The sequence below is a fragment of the Lucilia cuprina genome, chromosome 3, assembly GCF_022045245.1.
Source record: "Lucilia cuprina isolate Lc7/37 chromosome 3, ASM2204524v1, whole genome shotgun sequence".
In the NCBI taxonomy this organism is placed as follows: Eukaryota; Metazoa; Arthropoda; class Insecta; order Diptera; family Calliphoridae; genus Lucilia; species Lucilia cuprina.
In genome coordinates, this window is record NC_060951.1 from 64,780,200 (window position 1) to 64,808,198 (window position 27,999).

The 27,999-nt window shown below is 28.1% G+C and overlaps 3 protein-coding genes across 14 annotated transcripts; 1 reads left to right on the forward strand and 2 right to left on the reverse strand.

Moving 5' to 3' along the window:
• Nucleotides 1–24: 24 nt before the first annotated feature.
• Nucleotides 25–17,495, reverse strand: LOC111685990 (cyclic AMP response element-binding protein B). 9 transcript variants are annotated; one of them, XM_046947694.1, is made up of 6 exons: nt 17,235–17,495; nt 3,707–4,490; nt 3,470–3,625; nt 2,651–2,822; nt 336–482; nt 25–243 (listed from the first exon to the last, which is right to left on the reverse strand). In XM_046947694.1, exons 2-6 carry the CDS (start codon nt 4,046–4,048, stop codon nt 35–37), a joined length of 1,026 nt encoding a protein of 341 aa, XP_046803650.1. In that variant the 5' UTR covers nt 4,049–4,490; nt 17,235–17,495; the 3' UTR covers nt 25–34. The 9 variants fall into 9 exon arrangements, with proteins under 9 accessions (XP_046803650.1, XP_046803652.1, XP_046803651.1 ...); XM_046947696.1 differs by having other exon boundaries at nt 17,477–17,494; XM_046947695.1 differs by lacking the exon at nt 17,235–17,495 and adding an exon at nt 16,913–17,179.
• Nucleotides 11,859–27,991, forward strand: LOC111675004 (polyglutamylase complex subunit TTLL1). Of its 4 annotated transcripts, none has more exons than XM_046947691.1 (6): nt 11,859–12,044; nt 25,646–26,056; nt 26,143–26,540; nt 26,604–26,992; nt 27,319–27,659; nt 27,723–27,991. In XM_046947691.1, exons 2-6 carry the CDS (start codon nt 25,992–25,994, stop codon nt 27,862–27,864), a joined length of 1,335 nt encoding a protein of 444 aa, XP_046803647.1. In that variant the 5' UTR covers nt 11,859–12,044; nt 25,646–25,991; the 3' UTR covers nt 27,865–27,991. The 4 variants fall into 4 exon arrangements, with proteins under 4 accessions (XP_046803647.1, XP_046803648.1, XP_046803649.1 ...); XM_046947692.1 differs by lacking the exon at nt 11,859–12,044 and adding an exon at nt 19,179–19,230; XM_046947693.1 differs by lacking the exon at nt 11,859–12,044 and adding an exon at nt 19,322–19,354.
• Nucleotides 22,256–25,457, reverse strand: LOC111674927 (allantoinase). The gene is made up of 5 exons (XM_023435618.2): nt 24,825–25,457; nt 24,608–24,759; nt 24,134–24,547; nt 23,156–23,699; nt 22,256–23,097 (listed from the first exon to the last, which is right to left on the reverse strand). The coding sequence occupies exons 1-5, from the start codon at nt 24,978–24,980 to the stop codon at nt 22,945–22,947; spliced, it is 1,419 nt and encodes a 472-aa protein (XP_023291386.2). The 5' UTR covers nt 24,981–25,457; the 3' UTR covers nt 22,256–22,944.
• Nucleotides 27,992–27,999: the final 8 nt, after the last annotated feature.

Genomic DNA, 27,999 nt, shown 5'->3' on the forward strand with positions numbered 1-27,999 from the left:
CAATGGTTTCGTGTTCTAGACTGGGAGGTTTTTCTCAATCATTTTTGGTTTGACAATAGAGCTCTTTGAGCGATTTCAACTCTTCGATCAGAGCCTTATTTTGGTTTTCCAGCACCGCCACACGATTCTCCAGGCACTTGATGTATTCCTTCTTTTTTCGACGACACTCACGGGCCGCTTCCCGATTCTTCTGCAGGCGTATTTCACGTTTTCTCGTCTGATCCTCGGCAATGACATTGTTGTCTGTAAAAGTACAAATAAAATTAAAGAAAATGCTGTTACAAAAAACCTTGCAAGTTAAAGAAATAAAAGAAAACTAAAACAAGGATATTTACTAGGATTGTATGGCATTCTATTGGGTAAATAAAATGCTGGCGTGTTCTCTGGCTGTAAATGTATTAGGGAACCAGCTGTAGGTCCTGCCGAATTAGGTGCCAAGGCGGGTAAACCAACACTTTCTGACATTTGCATATTCGTTCCAGCTTAATCATTCATTTTTCAAAATAATTTTTAAACGATTATTTGTTTGTTTGTTTTTTATTTGTTAAATGTAAGAGTTTTTTTTAGAGTTGAAATGTTTTCAAGTTTTGTTTTTGTTTCGTTTTGCAAGTTTATATTTTTTATGGTGGTAATGTTTTTGTTGTTGTTGTTGTGGAGTTTTTGGTAAGTTTTTATATTTTATAATCCCATTTAAAAAAGTTGGTTTAGAAAATAAAAAAAAAGAAGAAACATAAAATATTTAAATTAATTTTTTTTCGTTTTATTTGTTTTGAACTTTAAGGGTCAATCAATACGAGTAGTAAGTAGTAGTAGTTGTTAGTTAGTAATATAATCTTTAAATTGTTTAAATGTGTTTATTTTTAATAATTTTTATATAATAATGAGTAGAAGCGTTTTGGTGTTAATAATTTGATTTTTGTAATGCCCAACAACAAATATACAGACAAGTTTTTACATACAATTTTAATGTCGCTTGATATTTTTTTCGTATGTAGGTTTTATTTTAAAGTAAGTAGTAGTGATTTTATTTAATTTTAAAATAATTAATTGTTGATTGATTGTTTGATTGATTGATTTGATACAAAAACACATTTAATGAGATACGAGTATAATAGTTGTTATAATAAAGAGCACATGATGTGAAGTAATATAGTGTGTGCAGAAAAATAGAGAGGAGTTTAAATCCTAATACGTCTACGTTGGTAAAAGCTGGGTGGTGTGTTATACTATATTTTGTCCACTTCTTATGGTGATTTTCAAATGTTTGAAATGTGTTTTATTAATAATTTGATGTGTATTATATGTAATAATTATTATAATTAACGAGTATGTATGAATGTTTGTTTATTAGAACGAGTACTCTTACATTTTATGTTTCTTGGGATTTATTGAAATGATTTATATTGAAGAAGGAATGAGATTTTACTTTTTTTTTTTTTTTTGATTTGCAAATTTCAAAAAGTGTTTTATTTTCAGGTTGATTTTTAGAACATTTTAGGACCTACAGCAAAAATGAATGCAAGTTTGTTGATACGTTGGTAGTAAATAGTAATATATTCTAAAAATATTACTTTCTTTTGCAAGAGTAGCAAAAAAAATCTTTAATCTGTTACTAACAAAGTATTGAAAGTCACTTTAGCCATTTTAAAATAGAAAATCATCCAAAAAATACAGAAATATAACTCCTTGGTTAGGTTAAAAGTTAGTATTGTAGTCAGTTAAAACGGAGGTTGTAAGTTTACTTTCCAATATTGACATTGGTAAATGAGCACAGGCCCAATGGGGAACCACATATATATAAATACAAAGGAACCTTAAAGGACCCAAGTAAAGACTTACTCTTGTTAGTAAGCAGTCTGCATAACCTATAACCTAAATCCCTCTTCGGACTAACTACGTATTTTGGCTTGAATCTTCGAGAAAACACACGACTTTCTGAAAATGTTTTTTATATTCTATAATTTAAGTCTTTCTAATCGATCGAATATTTAGTCAATTTAAGCATAAGCAATGTCAAATAAATTTAGGACAGACAGAAGATTATTTAATAAATAAGCGTCAGAGAACTCGCAGCCATAATATATGATGAAAAAGACATCCATTCCTATAAATGCCTATAAATGATTATTATAAGAATAAACGAGATTATGTTACAAATTAATGAAACCATTTTAAAATGAAACAAAAACACTTATTTTCATTATAATAACTTTTGCAAAAATAAAATTATAAATCTTTTTTTTTTATATATATAAACTTGAAAGTATAAAAATAAAACAAAAGCACACAACTTAAATGATTGTTTCATTATCGAAATGGTATCATTATGAATGTAAATAAAATGATTGTGATTAATTACAAATGCATGAAAATGATATTTAAGAGTATGTAATTAAAAACAAATGATTTAATTTGATTTTATTTAGATATATTTATAAAACTAAAACTTCATTAATGAAATCATGAATAAACATTTAACGTCAATATAACAATAAAAACTGTGATGGTAAAGGTGGTGTATTGATTAAAAAAAAAAACTAAGAAACGAACTTTAGGCCATAATAACTGATAATCAGACACATTACATACATGATGATGATTTGTTTATTTGTAAATTCAATAAATAAAATTGATATCTTTTGATAATTACCTGATATATCGGGACCACTTATTTCCGAATAGATTTTATTGTACGAAGGTCGTCGTGTAAGTTCTCTTCGGCCGCGAGGAGAGTCCTCATCAGTAAAACTATCTTCACTGTTTGTGTCGAGGTGGTGTGTGTTCGGTTCTGGTTTTATCTTGCATTGAAAATGTGGAGGAAGCTAATTTTTTATTGTGTTTTATTTTTTTTTAGCAATTTGTTAGATATTTGATTGTTTGTTTGTGATGAATTGATGAACAATTTTGTGTTGGAATAAAAAAAAAACATAAAAATAGTTTATTTAATAAAATAATAATGTAATAAATGAGGTTGAGAATACATATTGGAATAATGCTTTAGATTCATTCAAATCGAAAATCAAAAGTTTTTTGAAAAATCGAATTATTATACCAAATTGATTTTTAATTTATTAACAGAATTTTAATATATACAATAAAAAATTCATCGATTTTATTATTGTTAAAACATTTAAATCCAAGTTAAATCAACTTATTCGATTTAAATAATAATATTTGAAAAGTTGATTGGCAAATGCAGGAAATACATATTTGCTGTAACAAACAACATAAGTTGGATTAACATTTTCCCTTTAGTTCCCTTAACTTTACAAAATATAAAAATTATGAATTTAAAAGTTAAATTATAATCGAAACATTATTCAAATATGTTTATATGTAAAATGAGTTTTTAGTAAAAAATATATGTATGTAACATAAAGCCAATTGCTTTTTAAAACATGATAAAAATGCTTTTGTATTAAGTATCAATTTGAGAGGAAAGTGTATGAAGAAACAAAAATCAACTCACTTGGACAGCATTGCCTGATGTTGTGTGTATAACAGTGGTATTTGGTTTATTAACATATAAAAGACCCTTGGGTATGGCAACAGGTGTCTGTGTATTATTACCGGCAGCAGTTTGAATGACCGAAGATTGATTGGCTGCTTGTATGACGGATTGCACCTAAAAAAATTTTAAAATCAAATTTTAAAAACTAATAAAAATGCAATACAATAATAATAATAATAATAAATATGTACAAACCGGCAGACCATGTGGATTATTGGATAAATATTGTACAACATTTGAGGTGGTGGTTAAAACGGTACCAGCGGCTACAGCAGCAGCTACTGAGGCTGGTACGGGAATCTGGTTTTGTGGTGGAGGCGCTATATTTTGGCTATTTGAATTTGTTAAATTTATTTGTTGTTGTGTCGATTGTACCGCTGCAGGTTGTTGCTGTTGTTGGGATGGATGTTGCTGGGGATTTTGTTGTGACGCTGTTATAGTTAAATTATGGCCCACACCTCCGCCACCAGTTCCTGATGTATTTGTATCATCAATATTATTTGAGGAGTTGCCATTCTCCTCTACGATGCTGTCCATTTTTTCGATCTTCAACAGCACCGTCACGTCTTCCGACAATTGCTTCAGTTTGGATATTTTCTAGCTGTTAGAGACAACACTTCAGTATCAGTTAGACTACTAACCAACAACTCTTCGTCGTGTCTTTCAGCGATCCAAGTGTTTCTTACTTATTTCTCTGTTGATCAACGTGTTTCTGCCAGAGTATGTTGTTTGTGTGTTTTTTTGTTTGTTATTTAAGCTGAAATTTGATTTAAGGCTGTAATTAAATGCGTGTTTACACGCGAGCCTACACCAAACAGCGAACTACACTTTAAATTAAACTGGCTCGAATTTAATTGAACGGGGACGTAATCGGTGGTGATTTTGTCTAGATTTTCTTAACAGCGGTGGTTTTGTTCCTACTGTTGAGGTCCAAATAATGACGTAATGTTTTAATTTATCCAGTTTGAATGTTGTTTAACTACAAAAAAAGAAGAACACACTGAATATTAAAAAAATGTTTGATTCTATGAATTTCGAGTTTATTTGTAATATAATTTTACAATGCGCAGTCGTTGCTAGTTTAACATCAAAAATATAAAACAGGAATAAAGAATGAAAACTTTTGTTTAAACAAATACCCTCAAACATAGTCTTTTTGAAACAAACATAAGGTATTTTTTTGTAATTTTAAGATATGAGTATCTACTATATAGATTTTAATATATCTACATATGTACGTACATATGTATGTATGTGTGTATGAGTAAATTTTCGCGTGAATGTCTATAGGTATTTTAAAAATTCTCGCTCAATTTGTAAATTAATACTCGTTTATATTGTTTGTAATCGTCATAATATTTTTGCGCGTATGAGTCACCTAAACACAATATCAACAAACAACTGAAAAGAATAACAGCAACAATAACAACGGCAAAAGTAGTAACAACAATGTTTAAGTTAATGATTTTCAACGTTGTTGACTTTATCGTCAATTCTATCAGCAGCAAAAATAATGTTGTTCCAACCAAGAGTCAAATATTTTTTTAACTGCTATGACTGGCTGACCAAGTTTTCGCCAGTTGTCTTCAGTAAAAAATATATATTTGTTACTTATACCCGGCTATTTATCACTTGGATCGTCGTCATAATGTTGTGTGTTATGAATGTAAACAACAAGTTGGAGTAGTAATGGTATCATAATATTTACATGCAATGGATCTATGAACATTTTTACATACATATATATGTATGTATGTGTATTTTGTACTCATGTAAATGAATTAATGCATTTATACATAGGTATATACATATACATATATAGTCTGTAAATAAAAATGTTTGTACAAATGTATGTATGTAGTTGCCAATTTTGTTTATATACATATTTGCAACGACGTACAATACATACGAATTAATTGAATAAGGAATAAAAAATGTTTAGTAGTAAGAAATAATGTATCAGTACTGCAGAACTAAGAGCAGTTTGAATCAAACGCAATAAGAAATGCCTGTTGGTCACAGAGCAAAGTATTCAGATGTTGTACTGCTTTTGTAAAACTTGTGACAGAATATATATAATTTTGAAAAAAGCATTCACACATAGAAAAGTTGATAAGCATGTGAAAATAGATTCCACTTATAGAATTGCTTACTTCGATTTTTATGTCCTTATAAAAGGATTTCAAAGTTTAAAGGACTACAAACGAATATTTAAAATATTTATATGTGTTTTATAATGCTAATATTGGTATCAAATGAAAGCTGGGAATCTGTCTCACTTAAAGAAAAAGTGAAAAAGAAATTAAATTTAAAAAGGTTTCATTTTCGACTCAAAACTTTTAACTACTTTTTAGTGACAAATTTTCTTTATAATTTTCAATTCCTTCTTAATGATCTTGATGATTTGAAATAAATTATATTATTTCAAAGTAGAGGAACTCAGCTTCATTTGAAAGTAATACCAACTTTTTAATATAAATTTGGAATTCCATCCTTTTAAATTGGATGTCTTTTAAACTTTAAATTCCTTTTACAGGAGCATAAGAGCTGATTATGTGAGTTAATACTAATGGACCAAAGTTTCCTGTACTCATAGATTTTTTCATGTTCATGTTTTTCCACTGTTTTTAAACAAAAATATTATTTTCACTTCATCCACTTTAATTCTTTGTTTAGTTTTTTTTATATCAAATACTAGAAATTATACCTGTTTATTTGAAATGATTTTCTATATAAAGACATTACTGTATTTAAGATTTTCAACGAGTTCTAGAATTCATACGTTCCATTGAACACTTGTTCAACTATAACTGTTGCTGAAAACTTTTTAAAAATACTTAAGAATACAACAATGTTCCCAAAAACCTGGTTGTAAAAATAAAAAATCATCAAATAAATTTTCTTTATTATACAAAATTGATTAAGAAATTAAGAAAAGAAGAAAATTTATTATAAAAATATTAAATTTTGTACAAAATATATAGTAATTTTACTGCTAAATAGTGAGTTTTTCTTAATCGGTTAATTGATAGAAATTATTCGGTTTATTCGTTATTTGAAATTTGACAATTTTCATTTGTTTGAACGATTAATCGTCAAAAATTAATCGATTAACCGAACGACGATTAATCGTTTGAATACTCTAGTATATATACTACAGATACAAATAATAGTATAAGTGTGAAACTTGTGTTAAAGGAGATAATTAGCTTTTTGCTCGTAACGCCTCTGTATACTCTGTGCACTTAGAGCCAATTTTTAAGGGGACGATTAGCGATTAAAGTAAATCCTCGAAAGCTTTTACTATATTTATGTTATAAGTTAAGTAAGTTAAGTTAATCAGTAATTTAAATTTATGAAAATCTTTCCCTAATCAAGTGGTTTGTACTGTTTGTGTTTAGTGGAGTGAGTGGAGGCCAGCCGTTGTTTCGTTTTTATCATGTTTATATGAGATGAAAAATATGCACATGTATTATGATCATTCTCCTATGTCTGTTTTATTTTTTAATATTTATTTTGTTTTTGTTGGTGTTTTTCTTGTTTTTATTTTTGCCTTCTTATATTTTGATAAAGTGACGCATGCATTTATTTCTTCATCATCGTTTAAACTTTTTAATATTGAGAAAAAATAATAATATAAAAAGTTATAGCAAAAGTGCTGATATACTTATGTAGAGGATCTGAAAGTGTGAGGTTTTTGTACTCGTAAAAATAACAGTGGCGTATAAAATACCAGAAACTTATGCATTTATATTTATATTATTATATATTAACAATCTTATGTTTACTGAAGAATTGTTTATAATTTTCAAACCCTACTTATCTAAAAAGATTCTATATTACGTCAACAAAGTGACAGTTTGAAACTTGTAGTCATACAATGCTTGTTTTATAATCCTTTATTATCAGTTACTATAAAAATCATAAGGGATAAAATGTTTCTAATATATGATTTTTTATACGTTCCAGAGTCAAGTTGTCACTTTTTCTCTATAAATAATTTATTTCTTTATTTCGATTTGTATCTGTACTTATCATTAGATGTAAAGTATCAACTTATTACATTAATTACTGACTAATTATCCGTTCATAATCAACATAGGTAAAGATCATGTTCGAATAAATATGTATGTATAGTTATCTATTATTAACAATTCATTGTAAATGAAATTACACTGTAATCAACACTCCGAACTGCAGGTTTTGCCGACATTTATTCGCATACTCCTAAAGTTATCAATGATTTTTCCATTAAAACTCATATAAACCATTCACAACTTTATTAATATTTTAGAATAAAAAACATTGAGAAATTGCAAACTGTTGGATAAACTTAATATTATTCTTAACGTTCTGATAAAGCACAAATAACAATATTATTCGTAAAAGGTACATAGTATGTAGTAGCATATGCATAATTAAATCCAGCATGACTTCGTTTAGCTCTAACTTTGTTATTTTTATGAAATGACGTCATGACATTGTTGTCGTTGATGTTTATGATGTCGTCGTAGTCGTTAAAGTTATTCAATTGGTGTGTATATTGTTAACGTTCGACTTCTACGAACGTTTTTTAGATTCATATAATTATACTTTGTTCATATGTATGTATGTATGTATGTATGTATGTATGTATGTATGTATGTATGTATGTATATTTGTGTTGCTTTTTGAATTCTTTTTCGTTGTTACGTACCAAAACAACACACACAAGTTGGATAAAAGTTTGATTATAGATTTGAAATATCTTCTGAAAAGTTGCCAGATTAATTATAAAATAATATTATTAGATTTTGCGCTCTGAATAAAATTGCAAATTAACTAGCTTACACAAAAGATGCGTAATTCGTAGGAATAAATTAATCGACTTGAAATTCGTAATTTGCTCATTTGTCACTTATGAAAGCATGAACTACAAATAATTGCATATTAAACATAAGAACATTTTTATTAAAGTAGAATTTTTAATTTTAAGCAATAAAACCAAGTTAAAAAATATTATTAAAAAATCGCCATTTTAACCGTGAAATAACTAAATCTGGCAGCCTTGTTTATATAAAAAATGAACTAGAATGAACGGTGCCTGCAATAGATTAATAAAAACAAACACTAAAGGGGAGAATTAGGAATATAAAAAACATTTAAAAAAAGGGGTGGTGGGGGAGATTCTGACAAAGTGTAAATTATCTTTATGATGTTATAGTTAACAACAATCACTTAAGGTAATGTAGTGACGTAATAACTAAAAAAAATCAAGTGCCTTATATATTCACATTTTAAAAAAGTTTAAAAAACTAATTTTTAAACAAAAATTTTTTGTTTTATTTACAAAGTTCTTGTGTACTCTAGGAATAATAGTAAAAACTGTTGCCAACGAATTTAAATGGAGAAAACTTCGTAACCAGCTGAGAATATAAAAAAGCTGAATTGTCGTCGTTTGGTTGAAAAAAATAGTATAACACAATTTTATTTGTTTTTCAATACATTACATACACATTTATTTGTTTTTTACCCTTTAACATCAATAAAAAGGTATTTTCTTTTTTATTTATACACTTTATTGGTTTCTTATTAATATGTTATAGTTTTTCAATTCGTTTAAACTCTTTTTGTTTCTCATAATTTTATCTATAACATCACAAAATGTTAACAAAAAACACTATAGTATACATTGTATTAATTTTTTTGCAAGTGTACACAATTTGCCGTTATTTACATTTGACAAAAATGAAAACATTGGCATTTGCCATGAGAATTTTGTCATATTTTTTCAACACACCTTTGAATTAAGTTTGTTGTTTTTTAAAAGTATTAAATTTTTGGTTTAATTTTTTATCTATATATATATTTTTTAAATAATAGCACTATTTATATTTAAGCACGCACGAAAATAAAATAACACACGAACAATCAGAGGGAAAAAGAAAAACTAAATAATTTCTGATGACATCACTACGTCATTTGTTGTTGTGCATTAAATATGAAGAGAGCAAACAAAAACATTAAGCTCTCTCCATCTATACTCAATAAAAATAGCAAGTAGTGTTAGTGTTGCCAACTTTTTACACGGTGTATAAGTGTTTGTTTAAAATATATAAATACATTTTTGTTTGTTTCTGTCCCTAAGAAATGTGTGTATTATTTGGTTATTTAGTTTTTATTTGAATATTTTATAGTTGTCTTATTTTAGTTAATTTTATTACTTTGAAATTCCCTTAGATATTTTATATTACGGCGCTTATTGTTAACACTGTTTTCTTTACAAACAAATTGTGTTATTTAATACAGCCTTAAAAGGTTGGTGTTAGAAAGAGAAAGATATTGTTTTATTTGTTTAGTTTCATAGAGATGCCAGCTTTTTAACATTGGTGTTTTATAAACTATAGGATTATTGCATATTTTTGTAGTTTTTTTATCAGAAACAATTTATATAAAAATTTTGTTATACAGAAAATGATTTGATTAAATAGATTTTCTATCTATTTAATAGATTTAAACTATTATCTAATGTCCTGCAGAATGAAAAAAAAATTATTAAAAATGGTTAATTTATACATATGTATGTAAATATTTCTATAAACAAATAGGTATTATAGGTATAGAAATAATTTTACAAATATTTTCAAATTTTATAAGAAAAGATTTACTCACAAACACATTTGTGAGTAAATGTGCAATTCTGTTATACTAACAGTCTTTATAAAAAAGATTTTCGAAAAAACTACAGTTTGTATAAAAAATTTTAATCGTAATTACTTCTGGTAATAGTATTGAAAAAAAGTATATGAATATATAGGGTTTTCAAATTACCACCTGTTATCTGTTCATAAAGAGTTTAACTTAAAAAAAATTAATTTATTTTAACAATCAAGTTCTATTTGTCAAAAATATCTACATATATGCAAATAGAAAACAGAATATAAATTTTTCTAAAAATTCTGTTATTTTCTGCCTCCTCCTTCGACTTCTACTTTATTCGTTAAATTTAAATATAAAAAATACAATTATTCATAGTCATAGAGCTAGGCAACCTTCCAGAACAACGAAGTTCAAGGCTGTCTTTACAACACGAGTCGTCATCCCCATAAACTTATACACGCATACTTACATGCACACATACATATAATTTCTACATACAATCTAACGGTAAATAACCCGGCAGTTTGATATGACTAGTAATATTCAATATTAAACATTTTCAGTTAACCATCGTTACAGAAATAGCTAAATACTTCAATAATTGATTGTTGTAGTCAAATGTACATTAAAATAATGTCTCTGTAATAGATTACTTTTGATGGCTATAATCACTACAGTTAATAATGATTTTAATATAGAAAACTTTGGAACATTAAAGTGATGATTGACTTTCCGTTAATTAATGGGTGCCAATGATTCGAAAATAAATAAATTCGATTTAATCAATTAGTTATACTTTTGATAAAATACTGTCCAAAAGGAAAAGGTACATTGACTATCTATAAAACTGATGGGTAAATGATAACTATTACATAGATACTTTATCACTTTTATTAAAGTATATATGTGTGTGTGAATATGTGTGAATACGTTACGTTATGATAAAATACGTAACGATTTAAGTTATTCGATTTATTTTTGTGACAAAGTATTGTATTTATTTACTCATAAGAAAGGTAAACATTAAACAAATTATTAAGTTTGACTGATAAACAATTTGTATGAAAAGGTTAAATTTTGATAAAAAAGTATTTATTAAAGTAAATATAAACAAAAAATTTAAATATTATGAGGCAATTACAAAGTTAAATTAACGGTATAGTTTGTGGGTTTAATTTATAAACATTTATCAAAGGCTGAATAGGTATTCCTTGAAAATGCTCTGGTATAGACTGCAAACTTCGATTTTTTGATCTGGAGAATCCCGTTAAAGTGGTCAGTATGTTTGAAAAATATGTTCATACCAAATATAATAATAAATAACACATTTTTAATAAAATACACTCTATTAAATTTATCAAATATATATTTTTCATGTGTTAATTTAATTTGTTTTATTGTGTTTATTTATGAATATTTTTCTATATTATAAACTGTCCAAACATCTTTCTATCTATCCATCTATTTCCATCTATCTTTTAAATTAACATGTTTATTTGGTTAAAAATAGTCTACGCCCACCTTTAACAAAATATTCTAAAAAATCGGAACAAAAATTTTTAAATTTTTGTGAATATGCCATGTAAATACAATAAATATTGTTTAAATAGTTTCTATTTTTTCTGCTTAAATTTATATATATTTTAGTATTTAGTTTGTTTGTTTTAAAACCAATTACGATTTACTAATTATTAAACAAAAATTATTTTATTTTCTTATAGGTCATTGAACTTATTCTTCGTATGTTATTGCTCGGTATGATGGAATTATATAGTCAAGTATAATGGAATTGGAAATAGAAAAAAAATCAATGCCTTTTTTAACGTTTCATGACGAAAAATCTATTTTTATTTATATTTTTCAATACAAAATGATAGTTAAAACATATCTGAAGGTGAGTTATAATTGTTAAATGTATTAATATTAAACTATTACAATACAACTATTTTAAAGAAAAATCACATGACTTTCAAATAAGCTAATGGATTTTATTGACGCTTTTAAAATTATTTGAAAAATCTTAAATTTTAATTTAATTGTAATTTGAAAGCAAATTAAGAACTTTCATATAAAAAAGTAGATCAAAATGTAAAAATAGTAATTGATCAAGTTCGAATATTTAATCATGGCAGGAGTAATATTTCTATGACTGATAATAGTGTTAAAACACATTCTATGATAAAGTAGTACGAATATGTCGTTTCTTTTCCAAATTGCATGTATGACACATTTGTTTCTTTATTGCAATATATACTCATTCATAAATGATGACTTCAACGGGTGCTGTTAATAGACGTTACTTGTACAAAAATCGTGATATAATAGTTTAACTATGATAATATTGCAAAAATATTTTTAATGAGATAAGAACAAATATTTTTGTATAATTTGTTTTTAAATACTTTATGATTTAATTATATGTATTAAAATAGTTAATTTTTTTGTTCTATTTACCCTGCAAAAATTGAGACTACTCTGAACACGCGTGTAAAGAGTACATCTCAAAGAACTAGTTTAAATATGAAAAAAAAACATATATCGCTTTTGGCATTGTGATCTCCTAAGTGAGGACGACGTAATCCATCCATGGCATTACATCGGAGTAATTCCAAAACTACTCCCTTGTTATACTCTACACTACTTTAGTGGTGAGGGTATATAGGATTTGTGCTGATGTTTGTAACATACAAAAAATATTCGTCCTATACCCACTTTAAAGTATACCAATCGGCTTCGAATCGTTTTCTGATTCTTTAACTCCCCATTTATAAGCGAGTGTAGTAGTACTTGCCTCCAATGACATCACCATGTTAAAATAATGAGTTAAAATGCTAGAGAAGAAGTACTGAAAAGAGGTTTTATTTGTATTTTACCATCATTACTTTTCAATGTAAGTTTTTCTTGGGGTATGATTGAGTAACTACAACTAAGCTACTATGAAGTGTGAAGGTACTTTTTAAACTTTAAAATTAAGGGTCTTATTAATAATCATTTATTAACCCTCCGTCATGCACATGTTCTGATAGTCACGTACGTAACGCATGTATCCGGCGAGATACACTATGTATTTCAGTACATTTATATGAAAAATATGCCATTTTAGTAACAATATTACGATATCTAACAATATTTGTAGAGGGTACCTGGAGACTCAAACCCCTAACCAAATTAGAAACATATTAAAATCACAGTTAAATTCGTAAAATATCTGGCCAGATACATGCGCATGACGGAGGGTTAAAGTTTTAAAGAACAATTTTTTTATGAAAATGTAATATGTATGTGATTCACACATTTAATTCCTGCTTCGTGAAAGGGGAAGATGGTAAAGGTAGAGAAATGATGATTTAAGATTTAAACTGGTTCGAAATAGTACCGTTAGCTACTATTTCTAAAAGATATTATTTATAAGTAATAGTAAATCCGACATTTATTACTTCGATTTGTCAAAAAATTTCTACTCACTCACTAAAAAGTATTTTAGTGTTTTTTTTTCGTTAAGAATAATTTTGGGTCTTTGTTCTATCACCTGTATCTCTTACTATCAAGTATACATACAAAAAAAAAAAAAAAACTTAAAAATAATACTAATTAATTGAAAGTGTAAACACAAATTTAACAATTTATAATTGATAAATACGCATGCGAGTACAAACATAAATTGATTGTATGTGTGAACGCTTCAACAAATCTCGTGCAGCAATAAAAATGTGAGTGAGTAATTAAAAGTACAAAAAGCTATCGTTTATGAATAGAAAAATTTAAAAAAAATTTTAATAATTGTACAAAAACACACGTTACTTCTCCTATCAAATATTTCGGATAATTTTTTAATATGTTTGATACTATATAGATCGAGGAATTACATATAAATGATATATTTTTGTGAATGCCTTGATGACGTTTTTAATATTTTTTAAAAGTCTTACAGCCAAATTCACTCTTTTTTAAAAACATTTAACTTTCAATTTAGTTTAACAAATTTCATATATAGCCTTTTTTGTAAAAGCCATCTGAAAAATATACTAAAATATTTATCACAAATCAACTAAAATAACGTCAATCAACAACAACAAAAATTAGGAAAAAAAGAACTAAGTATTCATTCATTTTCATATCCATGTGGTTTTTATTTTAGTAAAAAAAGCACAAAATAAAAATATGCACATAAAATTTTCTTAAAATTTCATTCAAAATTTGTTATTTCGTCTAAACAAATGAATGTGTTTATAACTGAAATACTGCAAGGTGATTACGTCGTTGTTTTTTTTTTGGTATAAACACTTTTTGTGTTGCTTTAATTTCAATGTAAAGAAAAAATGCACATATAAAATTTAAATAACATTCATTTTATGCAAACTGTTGTTTTTCTGTTAATAAAACTGAATTTAATGAACAACCAAATTTATTAATGTTTCATCCCTTTAAGCCATTATAAGGTCTTCTACCCAAAATAAAAATTTATACCAATACTGTAACAAAAGTCGATATAGGTTTTATTATGATTATATTAGAAGAGATCAGAATCTATTCGTCAAAGTTCTTAATAAGCTAACTTTTCCACGTCACGACCTAACATCAGGCGCGGATCTAAAGGGGGGAAAAAGAAATCCAACCTTAGTGAGATATCTGGGTCTGGTCCCTTTGACTTTAATAAATTTTTAGTTTTTGCCAAGATCCAATGTATAATAATGTCTTCAAACTTCTAACTTTATGCCAGTAATTGTAATGAAAGTCTAGTATTAATATGTGTCATATCTTGCTTAGGGAACTCGGGCAACAATTTGACTTTTTGTTTCTATTCTATTGCAAACTCTAGTGCATTCATTACCCTTTTACTTCAATAATAAAATACATAAAAAAACACCTCATATTAAATGGCGGCATATGATCATACACTGTTATATGAGAGCATTATAATTGTAAATGTATAAAATCGTAAATATTTTTATTTAGTTTTTTTTTTTCTCTTTTTTTATTTATTGCTTGCTCTGTTAGCTTTTGTAGTCAGTCGTAGAACGAACAGAAGACATATTATTCATACAACACATTACGTTGCATTGCATCGGGGTACTCGTTGCATTAAACGGTCGTACATACGTCATTGAAAAGTGCCAGACGAATTGACATTTAATTAAAAGCAAAGTTTTTTTTTTTTGTATTGTTCAGTTGTTATAGTCAATAATATAGTCAATAATATTTATTATAAAAACATTTTAGCTATATACTTTTAACTATTAAATGATTAATAATAATAATAGAGTAAATATTTGCACAATAACTTCAAATCTACAAACATAATGTTGAACTTAATTTAACCTTTCAATGGTGGTACAGGGTTTAATTTTTTTGGTTTAGCTTTTTAATAATTGATTGTTATATAAGTTGAAGTTAATTTTCAAATTTGGAAATTAGTATGTCCTCTTTGAATCGAAAATTCGTTTGGTTTAAAACGTTATCTTTTTCAGCTAGAACTCTTGGTAAAGACTCAAAGAAATTGTCTAAATATTCATATTTTGAATTTCAACTCTATATAAGTCTCTGGTAACCTATAGAAGTGTAGAATTGACAATTTCGATAGTGTTGGACTCTATGAGTTTTAGATTTTTTTCTAACTTATAAAGTTTATAGTCTAGTCTATAGTCCAGTCCAGCCTAGTCTATAATCGAATCTATTATAGTTTATAGACTAGTCTAGTATATAGTCTAGTCTAGGATTTTAGCATTGTGTTCTATAACAACTACAAAAATCGGAAAAAAGTTTTTATAATAATTTTCAAATTGTTCTAATAAGTATTTCAGTTTATTATATGTATTTAGTATAGGATTTCTGAATTTTGTAGATGACTTTCCTTGACTTTCCGGAAAATTTGTTGCACAAAAGATGATGACGTATTAAAATTTTGCAATTAGCTACATACATACATATGTATGTATTTTTAAACATTTCACTTTTGTTGATATGTGTTTACATGTTTGCTCTGTCATTAAATGTTAAATAAATGGACGGTCGTAGTTAACGTCACACAGTAAATTGACACTTTTTTGTATTTTCATGTTTATTGTAATATAAGTGGGAAGGAATTGGCTGAACGTAATGTCTAGATCAAGGACAGTAGTCAGTTGTTAAACTATCCCTTTAGTTTATTTTTTTGTAATTTTAATAAAATATACTAATTTATACCTGACGTTTAAAAGAAACAAGATCGAACTTTTAAAATGGTCTTAATTTAACATTTCAGAATAAACAAATTCATTAGAAAAAAATTCATAAAGCAAATTTTTCCTCTAGAACCTATTATATCGTAACAGACAGATAAATAAAAAATACATAGCTACATTGTACCTATTGGGGTCTACAACCGATATCGGTCAATGTGTTACAAATGGAATGACAAAATTAATATAACCTTCCTACATGTATTTGGTGGGTTTATAATAAAAAGTACTATATACTTATTTTTGTTTAATATCTACTACGACGTAAGTGTGTATGATGATGGTGGTTTATTAAAATAAATACGTAAGTAAGTATGTATGATTCTACACACATAGATTGATACATACATCTATAGAAAACATATGCATATGTGTACGTTTGTATGTAGATAAGGCTTACTGATCATTTCTGTATAATTTTATTTTTTTATTTATTCCACTTTGATCGGCTCTACAAACTTTATTCCTCTCAACGTAATTTTATACCGCCAATCGGTTTGGTGATGGGTTTTTGAATGTTTTGTACTCGTATTTATCTACGTACTCGTATAATTTTATTATTGTTGCTATATTTTTTGTTGTTGTTGTTGAATTGTTTCGTTTATCTTTTGTCGCGTTTGTCGACGTTTTGGCGACGTCGTTAAATATTTTTGCGGCGATTACGTCAAGATTATTATTTGATGGCTTATTATTGTTGTTGTTTGTTTGCTCTTTTTTTTTGGTTATAAATATTTAACAGCAACAACAATGTAGTTGTTGCTTTTAAATTTTAACTTATATATTTTGGTTTTTTAGATCTTTTTTGTTTTTTTTTTTTAATAAACAAATTTTTATAAATTTTTATTTATATAAAATTTTACACTCACAATTTCGTTAAATATTTTTTTCTTTATATACAAATTTTGAAATAATCAGTTGTTTATTTTTCTATTTGTCGGTATTTTGTTATTTAATTGGCGCGCTATTTTTCGTAGATGGTGGCTTCTATTATTATTATTTTGTTTTTGTTTTATTATTATTATTATGATGATGATGGTATGTATTATAGGTTTGATTTTATAGATTTTTTTCTTATTTGGTTAAAAGCCAGAGCGCGTTCGTTACTCACAGCGGCTACTTTACGTAGTAGACTAAAATTTGATGACAAAACAACGACGAAAGGCAGACCCAATAAACTGATGATTGTGTGTTGTACGGGCTGACGACGACTGCCTGCTAGTAAAAGCTCAACAGCAACAACAATACTAAGTACGATTACATATTCATGTACATATGTATGTATGGGTATGAATATGTAAAATAAACGAAGACTACGATGGCCAAGACGATTACTAGTAGAATGAGCAACAGTACATTCTTACACACATGCATACGTACAATGAGTACAATCCGTAGAGTTTACTCACAAACACATACCTTGGTACGTATACTCAATGTATAAAATACGTATACATACAGTGGTTCACTTTGTCACAAATAACGAATAGTAAACTTACTTATTCTCCTATAACAGGCGACTGTCTGCCTGTTGTTGACGCGATAGAGGTCAGAATGAAATTTTTCATCAACGAGAGGAAAATGTACAATTCACTTTCTAACTGGAGCATTCAAAACGAATAAAAAGTGAACATATGTACTTTTCAATTAATAATCATTCGAAACGAGTTACAGAATGACCTCCTATATGTATATTGCAAGGCTCAAATTGATATGATTATGATAGTTGTAACAGGATAACAAGAAGAAATCTTTTCGACTCTATATGCTTAGGAATAGTTGGGTAAATTTCGGATCATAAGATATAAACATAACAAACATGGAGAACAAAGAGTTCAACAAGACTGATACTATGATACAATACATCTAAGGAAAAATTACTTTAAATGGAGCCTTGAGTATATACACTTATGTACATACCTCTAAACTACGATCATCTAAAAGAACCTATGAATGGTTAAGAGGTAATGACCAATAAAGTCCATATATGTATATAAGACAATATACAATGATCTCCATGCTTTAAATGAAGTCTTGATCTAAGTTACTGATCTGGACTTTGAGGACAAAGAAATTTTATATCAAAATCCTACAAACATTAAGCTTTTATGATGCATTGGCATAAATATTACGATTAGCATAAGCCTAAGACGATACTTATACCGAATAACATATTATCTTAAGAGAATAAGTTGGGCTAATGTATTTACAAAAGAAAAATTTCAAAAAAATAATTACTGCCAGGGCACACACTTTTACAACAGTATTCGATTTCTACTAGGATATTATTAATAATTAAGAAAATAGAAAAATATATACGAATAAATGTTAACCCACTGTGTCCGACTATGACTACTTAAATAAATGTACAAATGTATCTCTGTGTTTATGGTCGTATGAATAAGCTCTTGCGATGATAACATTATGGCTAGATTTGCTATTTATGACTACCACAATCAAGTCTACAAACGAAGACAACTACATTGCACATTATTCTACGACACACATGATGATGAGGACAATATTTGTATAAAATAAACAGCAACAATAATTCGAATTGAATATATTTAACGAAATAAGTATAAATTAAACATGTACATATGTATGTATGTCATCGTCATATCTCAATATTCTCGTTGATACTCAAACTCATACTCTTAAACATTCAAAAAATAATGACACTATAGCAGATAGATAGAATTTAGACGGCAAACAAACAAACAAATCAACAACAAAAATAAGGAAAAAATGTGTGCGAATTTTTCCACATTACGTTTCATTTACAATAACAAAACAACATTGATTTCGTAATTAAGATAGTTTTTGTGTTATTGTTGCTGTTGTCGTTCTTTTGGTGGTATTTATGTATGTATGAGTTTTATTGTTGTTGCTTTCGTTCATATTCTACCTCAATTTTTATGCGCGTAACAATGTGTTTTTTAAATAAATTTTTTGTATGATGATTTTATTTATTTTTTTGCTTACTCAGGTACGAAATAATTTAATTCTTTTTACTTGTTCTTTTTTGTTTTGTTTTTACACATTATACAAATAATAATTCTAAATTTGTATTGTATTGATCCACGCCACGTCAAAAAATATTTTGCAATATTATTTACATTATTTATTTACCCGTTTATTAAGTGTATTTATATTCATTGTACAATGTACATTAGTATTTTTAATGCAATATTATTTATTTTTATTTTTTGCGAAAAAAATTTAACACTAAAATTCTTAAATATACAAAAACTAAAAATGTATAAGTATTTATTATTTATATGTATTTTTGTTTATTTCATAAAGAATTTGTTACTATCACACTAAAATATTTTGACACTCATTTCCTTGCTCTTTACCTCTTTCTCTTTTTTCATTATACATACTTTCATACGTAATAAACTACTTTCTCAATAGCACCTATATAAAAATATAATCTAGAGAAGAAAATATTGATACAACTGTACCTTAGGGTACTATTTGGAATAAAAAAGAATTATATCCAAAATGCGGTCACTACTAAAGCGGACATTTTGTAGTGGGTTTCAGTTACTGACTATTAAAAGTTCGGGCCCACACGAGAGGAAAGAATCGATGTAAGAATTCATCTAACTCCCATGTAAATAAGTGTTTCCCGGAATAAATTGAATTTTGCACAAGTTACTTTTATGTAACTAGAAAAGCCTTGCTTTATTTGGTTTTATTCCCCACATATACATATGTATCAGGTTCGCCTTAAGGAAATGATTTTAAACTTTAATTTATTGCTTATTTCCTTTATACAATTTCATGAGGATCGGCTCATACTTAATAAAAATGCTAGTATTGGACATAAACTATATTTATAAGAACCCAAGTTTCTCTACCAAATTTTGTGAAGATTTTTCCATAATTGTCTATAACATAATTTGAAATTTTATTCCAATTTCTATGTAGCATCGAATACATATGTTTAAAAGCCCTCCATGATTAAATGACATATTGACGGATGTTTCAAACTGTTAAATAATTGTCAAGCCAACTTTAGTTCTTTCTAGAAATGACCAAAACAAAATAAATCGTTCATAAAGAAAACAGCTCTAAATACAAAGTTTTTAATACTTATTCATTACCATGTTCGCTTACAAATAATTAAGCGAAAAAATAGTCATTACAAATAGGAAGTTAAAAGGTTGTAAAACCTATTCAGCAGTTCGATCGGAACGTCCAAAACTACATATTTTACTTACCTAGCCACCGGGTGTCCGGGTGACTAGCTATTTTGACATGTGCTTGTCTTACGAGGATGTTACGAAAAGACAGCAAAAAAGCATTAATTTGCTTTTCATGTTTCCACTCTCTCGCTAACAAAGACGATATTAAAGTGACGAATGTCTTTACATTCGTTTACAAAGAGTACGTCCGCGACGAACGATGAAATAGAGGTAATCAGATGGTTAAACGTAAATTGAAAGCACTATATTTTTCGGATGCATTGACTGTTTGTCGAACTGTTTTGCTAATATAAAAACCTACGTATGTATATGATTATATGGAAGTGATTATTGCAGTACTTAAAAGTATTATAGACAGAGCGTAGTAGTCATTGATTAGTAAGGTGTTGTGCACGCAACAATCTTTATCTAGTTTTTATATATTACGTTATCTGTAGCAATTTAATGAGAAAAAATCATCTCAATTATTTAATGTTTGGTACTATAAACGAAATAGTACAATTTGTTAATTTGGTTTGTGGAAATTTTAAGCTTACGTTTTCGCAACACTGGTACATTTACTCACTACTTGTATACATTTATATGTATATGTAATTAATGTATTAGTATGTATGTTGACAACAATAACAATAATAATAAACACATTTCTTTTACTAAAGCTTATTACGTATGACTGTATTTCGAATACAACTGTAGTCATTGTAATTGTTTGTTTTATCGTTTTTTTTTCATTTCATTTTTACCCACAAAACTCACCATAATTACTCTTTCTTTATTAATATATTTTTATCAATATTTTGTTGTATTTATTCTGTTATTAATATTTTTATCTTAAAATTTTTTGTTATTCTTTTTTGCCACTTTTTGAGTTTATATTGTTGTTGTTTTTAAATATTTGTACTCTTTCTTTTAAGTTTATTACGTTTTGTTTTTATCGTTATTTTGTGATAGCACCTGCTAAATACATGCATACATCCATACATATTTAACATATGACTTTGTTTTTAATACGTAGTATGTACATATGTATGTTGATAAGTCATTTGAAACAAATAAAAAAATGAGCTTTTATAAATTTAAACTTTAAAGGTGAGAGAAAATAAAAGTGAAAGCTTTTCTATAACAATTTGTTTATTTTTTAATCGAGCTAAAGTAAGAGAAAAGTGATTTTATTAAATTTTAAAGGCTATTTGTTTGGAATCGTATAATATATATGAATGTTTGTTATTAAATAATTATACGGCACCCAGGACTAGAGTTGAGTCAATAAACATACATATTCTTCTATTTACATCAGTAGACGAAACAGTGAATTGCACTGCCAAATTCAGAAAAAAAATCCTTGACTGCTATTGACATTTTATGCACATATTTATAAAACTCCTTAAACATTTGACATTTTCATCTTGTTAAGAATCTTTGTAGATTAAATCAGATTTAAATATGAACTTTAAATGTCAGTCGTGTGTGAGTTTATGTGATAAAACCGCAAAATATTTACATAAACAAAGGAAAACACAGCATGTGTTACTCTTCAATTGATAATATCTTAATATGAGTATATAATACCATTCATAAGGGTAAATTGAAAAGATATTTAAAAATTATTAGCAATGCTTTTAATAAAACCATACTAAACTTTATTCAAAATAAGGTTTTTTATATAAAAACAGATTTCGCCTTGAAAATCTAATTTCCATTAAAATTTCAACATTCGTAAATAACCAGGTTTTCACAAAAATTTAGAAAATAATTAAAAATTTGACGTTTTATCAAGAAATGTGATTTGTCTTTCACTAAAAATTCATAAATCTGCATTTACAAAAAATTGGAATATTTAAAAAAGTTTTACTTTTTAGCAATTTAGATAAAAAATTCCCATATTCGCTTAAATATATAGATTTCGATCAAAAACGAATGCTGCTATTTGGCCCCCAATTTGAATTCAAATTTCAAAATAATTTTCTGATTTGCCTCGAATTTACTACTTACGAATGTATGTTTGCTTATATACATAAGTATGTATTTATTTTGCGGTCGACTATGAAACAATTTATTTGCAACTGAAAACAAACAAATTGACATGAAGTTTGCACTGTTCGTTTGCCACACGACAACTTGTTGCATCTCAATCAACATGCATATTATGTTACACAAGAAAAAAAATTACGAAACTTTTTTAACAATTATTTTTGTGCCTATATGTATGTATTCTTGTATTAAGGAAGACAATTGAATATTTTATTTCCCAAATTTAAGTTAAATTTTTGTTAAGCATTCCTTTTAGTCTTTTTTTTTTTAAGAGTGTACAATTAACATCTTATGCTTTTGACATTTTCCATGTGACTCTTTTTTTACAAAATTTCTATTGAAATTTAACAATTTTCTTAATATTTTTACGCAAAATAATTTTTCCCAAAGGTTGGCCAAATCCCTCATGCTGTTGATATACATGCAGACCTCTAACAACGGTAGCATGCACCATACCGCGCAAACGTTGATTGACATAAGGAGTGGCCTGAAATAGTTTAAAATATTTGAATATTTAAATAGTTTTAAGATAATACATTATATACCTTATTCGATGAATACAATACATTGGCATCAACTTGAAATTCTTCATCGGGATCCCAAATACAAAAGTCGGCATCATAACCCTCTACAATTTTACCCTTCGACTTTTCTAAGCCGCACAATAAAGCTGGTCTCTCACACATGACTTTGTAAATGTGTTGTATGCCCAAACCATATTTCTGACATTCAGTCCAAACTATGGGTAGACCTAATTGCAGGGAAGAAATACCTGGCCAGGCATTTATAAAATTACCTCTCGTACGGCCATATGTTAAACATTTGGGACCCGGTGTTGCAGGCGAATGATCTGATGCTATAATATCTAAACATCCAGATTTTAAAGCTTCCCATAGAGCAGGTTGATTTGATCTTTCGCGTATTGGTGGTTGTGTTTTGAATTCTGTGTGGCAGTCTTCTATGTCTTCGGCTGCTAAGCTGAGATAATGGGGGCATGTTTCGGCAGTGATTTGAGCACCTTTACTTTTGGCTTCTTCTATAATCGGCAGGACTTCATTTGAACTGAGATTTAATAAATGAAATTGTTTTCTGAAAGTTTATAAAGAATTGCCATTAAAGGTTAGATTTAGAACTTTAAATATTTCCTGCAAAATTTAGATTACTCCGCACACAAATGTAAAAGGATGGGACTAGTCCAAAACTTATTAAATACAGGAAAAAAATTCTTCATTTAACAAAGTGATGTCCTAGGTGAGGACCACGTAACACATCCATGCATTTTATCGGACTAATCCTAAGACTACTTACATGTTTAAATTATGGGATTACATGATCCGCAACGTGGTCCTATATAATACAGACTTAAGACTATGTTGTTTATAAAAAAATAATCTGATTAATGCCTGCATTACATAGGACTAGTAAACGGATCGTGTACTCCAATAATGTTTACAGGAGAGTAGTTTTTGGATTACTTGTACTTCAATAATTTTTGCAGGGTTATTGATAGTTGTTGTAGTTACTTTTTATGCTTCAAGGCAAGATCGGCTACAATTTGTACTGCATTAACTTCCATACGAGAAGGTCTAGTTCTCAAAAATGATTCATAACATTTGGGTTCTTCTTTATTTGGCTTAATGGGCGTCATCAACATCTCTTCAGCATGAACGGCTATAACAATGTTATTGTCTAGCTTAGTGAGAAGAGTGTCCAATTGTTGTTTGTTAACAGCAGGAAATTCTTTGGTAACTGGTTCGGCGGCTGGTGAAAGTGAACATTGTAGACCAACTACACCACCACCGATTAAAGCCTCAATATCGTCAGTATTTCCGGGTACAATACCGCCCCAAAAACCAACATCAACATAAATTTTGCCACGAGCCGTGGATAATTTTAATTTTAAACCGGCCAAAGAAGTGGTGGGAGGTATAGCATTTCTATAAATAAGAAATTGTTAAAAACAACAAATATTTATGGGAAAACTTTATTATATTTACGTTGGCCTATCTATGATGGTGGTAAAACCGCCTGCTGCCGCTGCTTTTGTGGCCGTTAAAAATCCTTCCCAATCTTTACGACCTGGTTCGTTGATATGTACATTGACATCTATAAGACCCGGCATTAAAACCAAATTTTCAAAGTCATATACCTTTGAGGTAAAATTTAGCATCACAACAATAATTTCAACTACAAATTGTTTATATATATACATACCGCCTCCGATTCTATATTATACAAATATGTATTAACCTCACCAGCTGTTCTCAAAACCTTTTGTATTATACCCTCATTGTTGACTATTATGCCACCATGTATAAATCCATCTTCGGTGCCCAAATAAATACGTTTACTTAGAAACAATAAATCCATTTTAAATGGTTTATATTAGATTTGTTTTATTTTGTTGTTTACAAAATTTACACACGGAAAATTGATCACTTTATTTTTTTTTTTATAAATAATTTTCTTAATTAAATTTTCTTTTGCATAACTTGTTCTAACAGAATGGTCTTTCTATTTGTTTTTCGTTTCACCGGTTTCAATTGTTGTCAGCTTGTGAAAATTTACTACTGATCTTCGTTTTTGATATAAACATTTTGTTTTTCTACTCGGTGAACGATTTTCTTTTTACATATGATCGAGGGTAATAAGCTTTTTTACAAAGCTTTTGTCTTAGAAGACTTTTTTGTAGCTATAAAGCTTTTTCGTTTAAAGTTGTTAGTTTGAAATGATTTTGTAAATCAATTGTGTGCTTCAAGCATACTAAGTAAAGTTGAAAGAAAAAATTCCAGATTATATTCATCTCTGGCTATTGCTATGAATTCTTATTTTGGGATCCACTTTCAGGAAATTTGAATATCACTTTATTAAGGAGTTTATATTGAAAAATGAAACATCTAGGGGATTAAAAAATATAATCTAAATAAACAATTCTGACGATTAAATAATTTCCTAGAATTTGCTTTCTACTTTTGTCGAATTTAAATAAATAAATTTCGAATATATTTTATAGTACAGAATTATTGATTTCTTAGGATTAACATACATGTCACCAATATCAGCAGTATAATCCAAAATTGTAACGACAAACAAAGTGTTTACATAGAAGCAACAAGCGGCAACACAATCTCCCTGGTAACCAAAAACAAATTTACCATCGTCACATGAAACCTAAAAAGTTTGCAACTGATTTTGTTGGTTCAATAAATGCCACAAGTTGAAGAAGAATCGAAAAACGTTAAAACGAAAGGCAGCAGAATTGAAAGTGAAGGATAACAAATGTAAACGAACATAAAGAAGCTCAATTATTGAAAGACGTCATATTTAAGATTAAAAACTTGCACATTTAACTACAACAAAACTAATTAAAAACTTTTGCAAATGGCTCAAGAAACAGGTGGTGCCACAAAAAGGTTAAATGCCACCTATTCCAGTATGTATGGCAGGTAATTTGCAAATGCAATGAAATTGCAATGGAGTTATGTATATTGAAATGTAATGGAAAAATTCATTTTAAAACTAAACATTTTAGAGTCAGCAATAACATGGGCCATGAACGCATGAAAGTATACTTTTGTACCGATTTTGATAAGTCGGTTTTAGTGAATAATTTTGAAAAACGTGGCTGGCATCAAGTTGGTGGCGATGATGATTGGAATTTTTATTGGGCTGGTGTTCAGACATGTCGTAATATCTTTAGTGTAGACAGTGGTTATCGCATGAATGACAATCAAATGATTAATCATTTTCCAAATCACTATGAACTATCGCGTAAAGATCTTTTGGTTAAGAACATCAAACGTTATCGTAAAGATTTGGAAAGAGATGGCAATGCTTTGGCCGAGAAGTCTGATTTGAATTGGTCGGTAGGTGGGGTAACTAAATATTTATATTTAGATTTTATACCAGTTACATTTGTTCTACCAGCGGGTGAGTTTTATTTAAGGATAAGCAAAAATATTATAAAATTATATATCTTTTTTTTAATATTAGATTACAACATGTTTGTGGAGGAATATCGTAAAAATCCCCAAAGCACTTGGATTATGAAACCTTGTGGCAAGTCCCAAGGTGCCGGCATTTTCTTAATCAACAAACTTTCGAAACTGAAAAAATGGTCTCGTGAAGCTAAGGGTGCCTTTCATCCTCAGATTGCTAAGGAAAGTTATGTTATTTCACGTTACATTGATAATCCTCTGCTTATTGGTGGCAAGAAATTCGATTTACGATTGTATGTTTTGGTTACTTCATTTCGTCCTTTGAAGGCATATCTGTTTAAACAGGGATTTTGTCGTTTTTGTACGGTAAAGTATGATACTAGCTGTACGGAATTGGATAATATGTATGTGCATTTAACCAATGTCAGTGTTCAAAAACATGGGGTAAGTTTACAAATTACATTGTAGTTTAAATTATGGTATAACTAGTTTTTAATGATAAAATTAGAATATTTTCGAAACGATTGCAAAAGTAAACTCTACTTTATTGCATTACATTTCAAAATTATCCCTTTGAAATACCTATGTAAGGAATCGTAGTTGTAAAACCCAAAGTGATAGATATTGAACTTTGAATATGTGAAAAACTAATATTTACCCAATCTTTGTTCTAAATTTTTTATAGTTCTTCCAATTCTTTTATATAAATCCTTTTTTTACTAATTTACATCAAAATGTTAACAAACTTTTATTTCATTCCTTTATTTTAGGGTGAATACAACTCACTGCATGGCGGCAAATGGTCAGTACAAAATTTAGCCCTTTATTTAGAGGGTACACGCGGAAAAGAAGTTACCGATCGCTTGTTTGGTGCCATTTCATGGCTAATTGTACATTCGTTACGAGCCGTGGCCCCAGTAATGGCTAGTGATCGACATTGTTTTGAATGTTATGGCTATGATATAATAATCGATAACAATCTTAAGCCTTGGCTGGTGGAAGTGAATGCCTCACCATCTTTGACTTCCACTACCGTAACGGATCGCATTTTAAAATATAAATTAATAGATAATATATTATCGGTTGTGTTGCCACCAGATGGTATACCGGAGTAAGTTCTATCTCACATTATGAAATGTTGTTTTTATTAAGATGTTTATGCTTGCTGTTATAGTGTTCGCTGGAATAAAATTCCTAGTGCTGATGCTTTGGGTAATTTTGAATTGTTGTTGGATGAAGAGTTAGCCGCTCAAGAAGAAGCTCAAAATAGCCAACAAAGTAAGAATTCTAAATCTATGGGCAATAGATGGAAATGAGTTAGTTTCTGAAACTATGATGTTTTTCCAATTTTTGTAGTTTTAAATTTTAGAATTAAGAATTAGAAAAATTCCAAATTAGGTAGCGCAATTTTTTGTTTTATTATACAGAAATATTCAAGTGCAATTAAATTA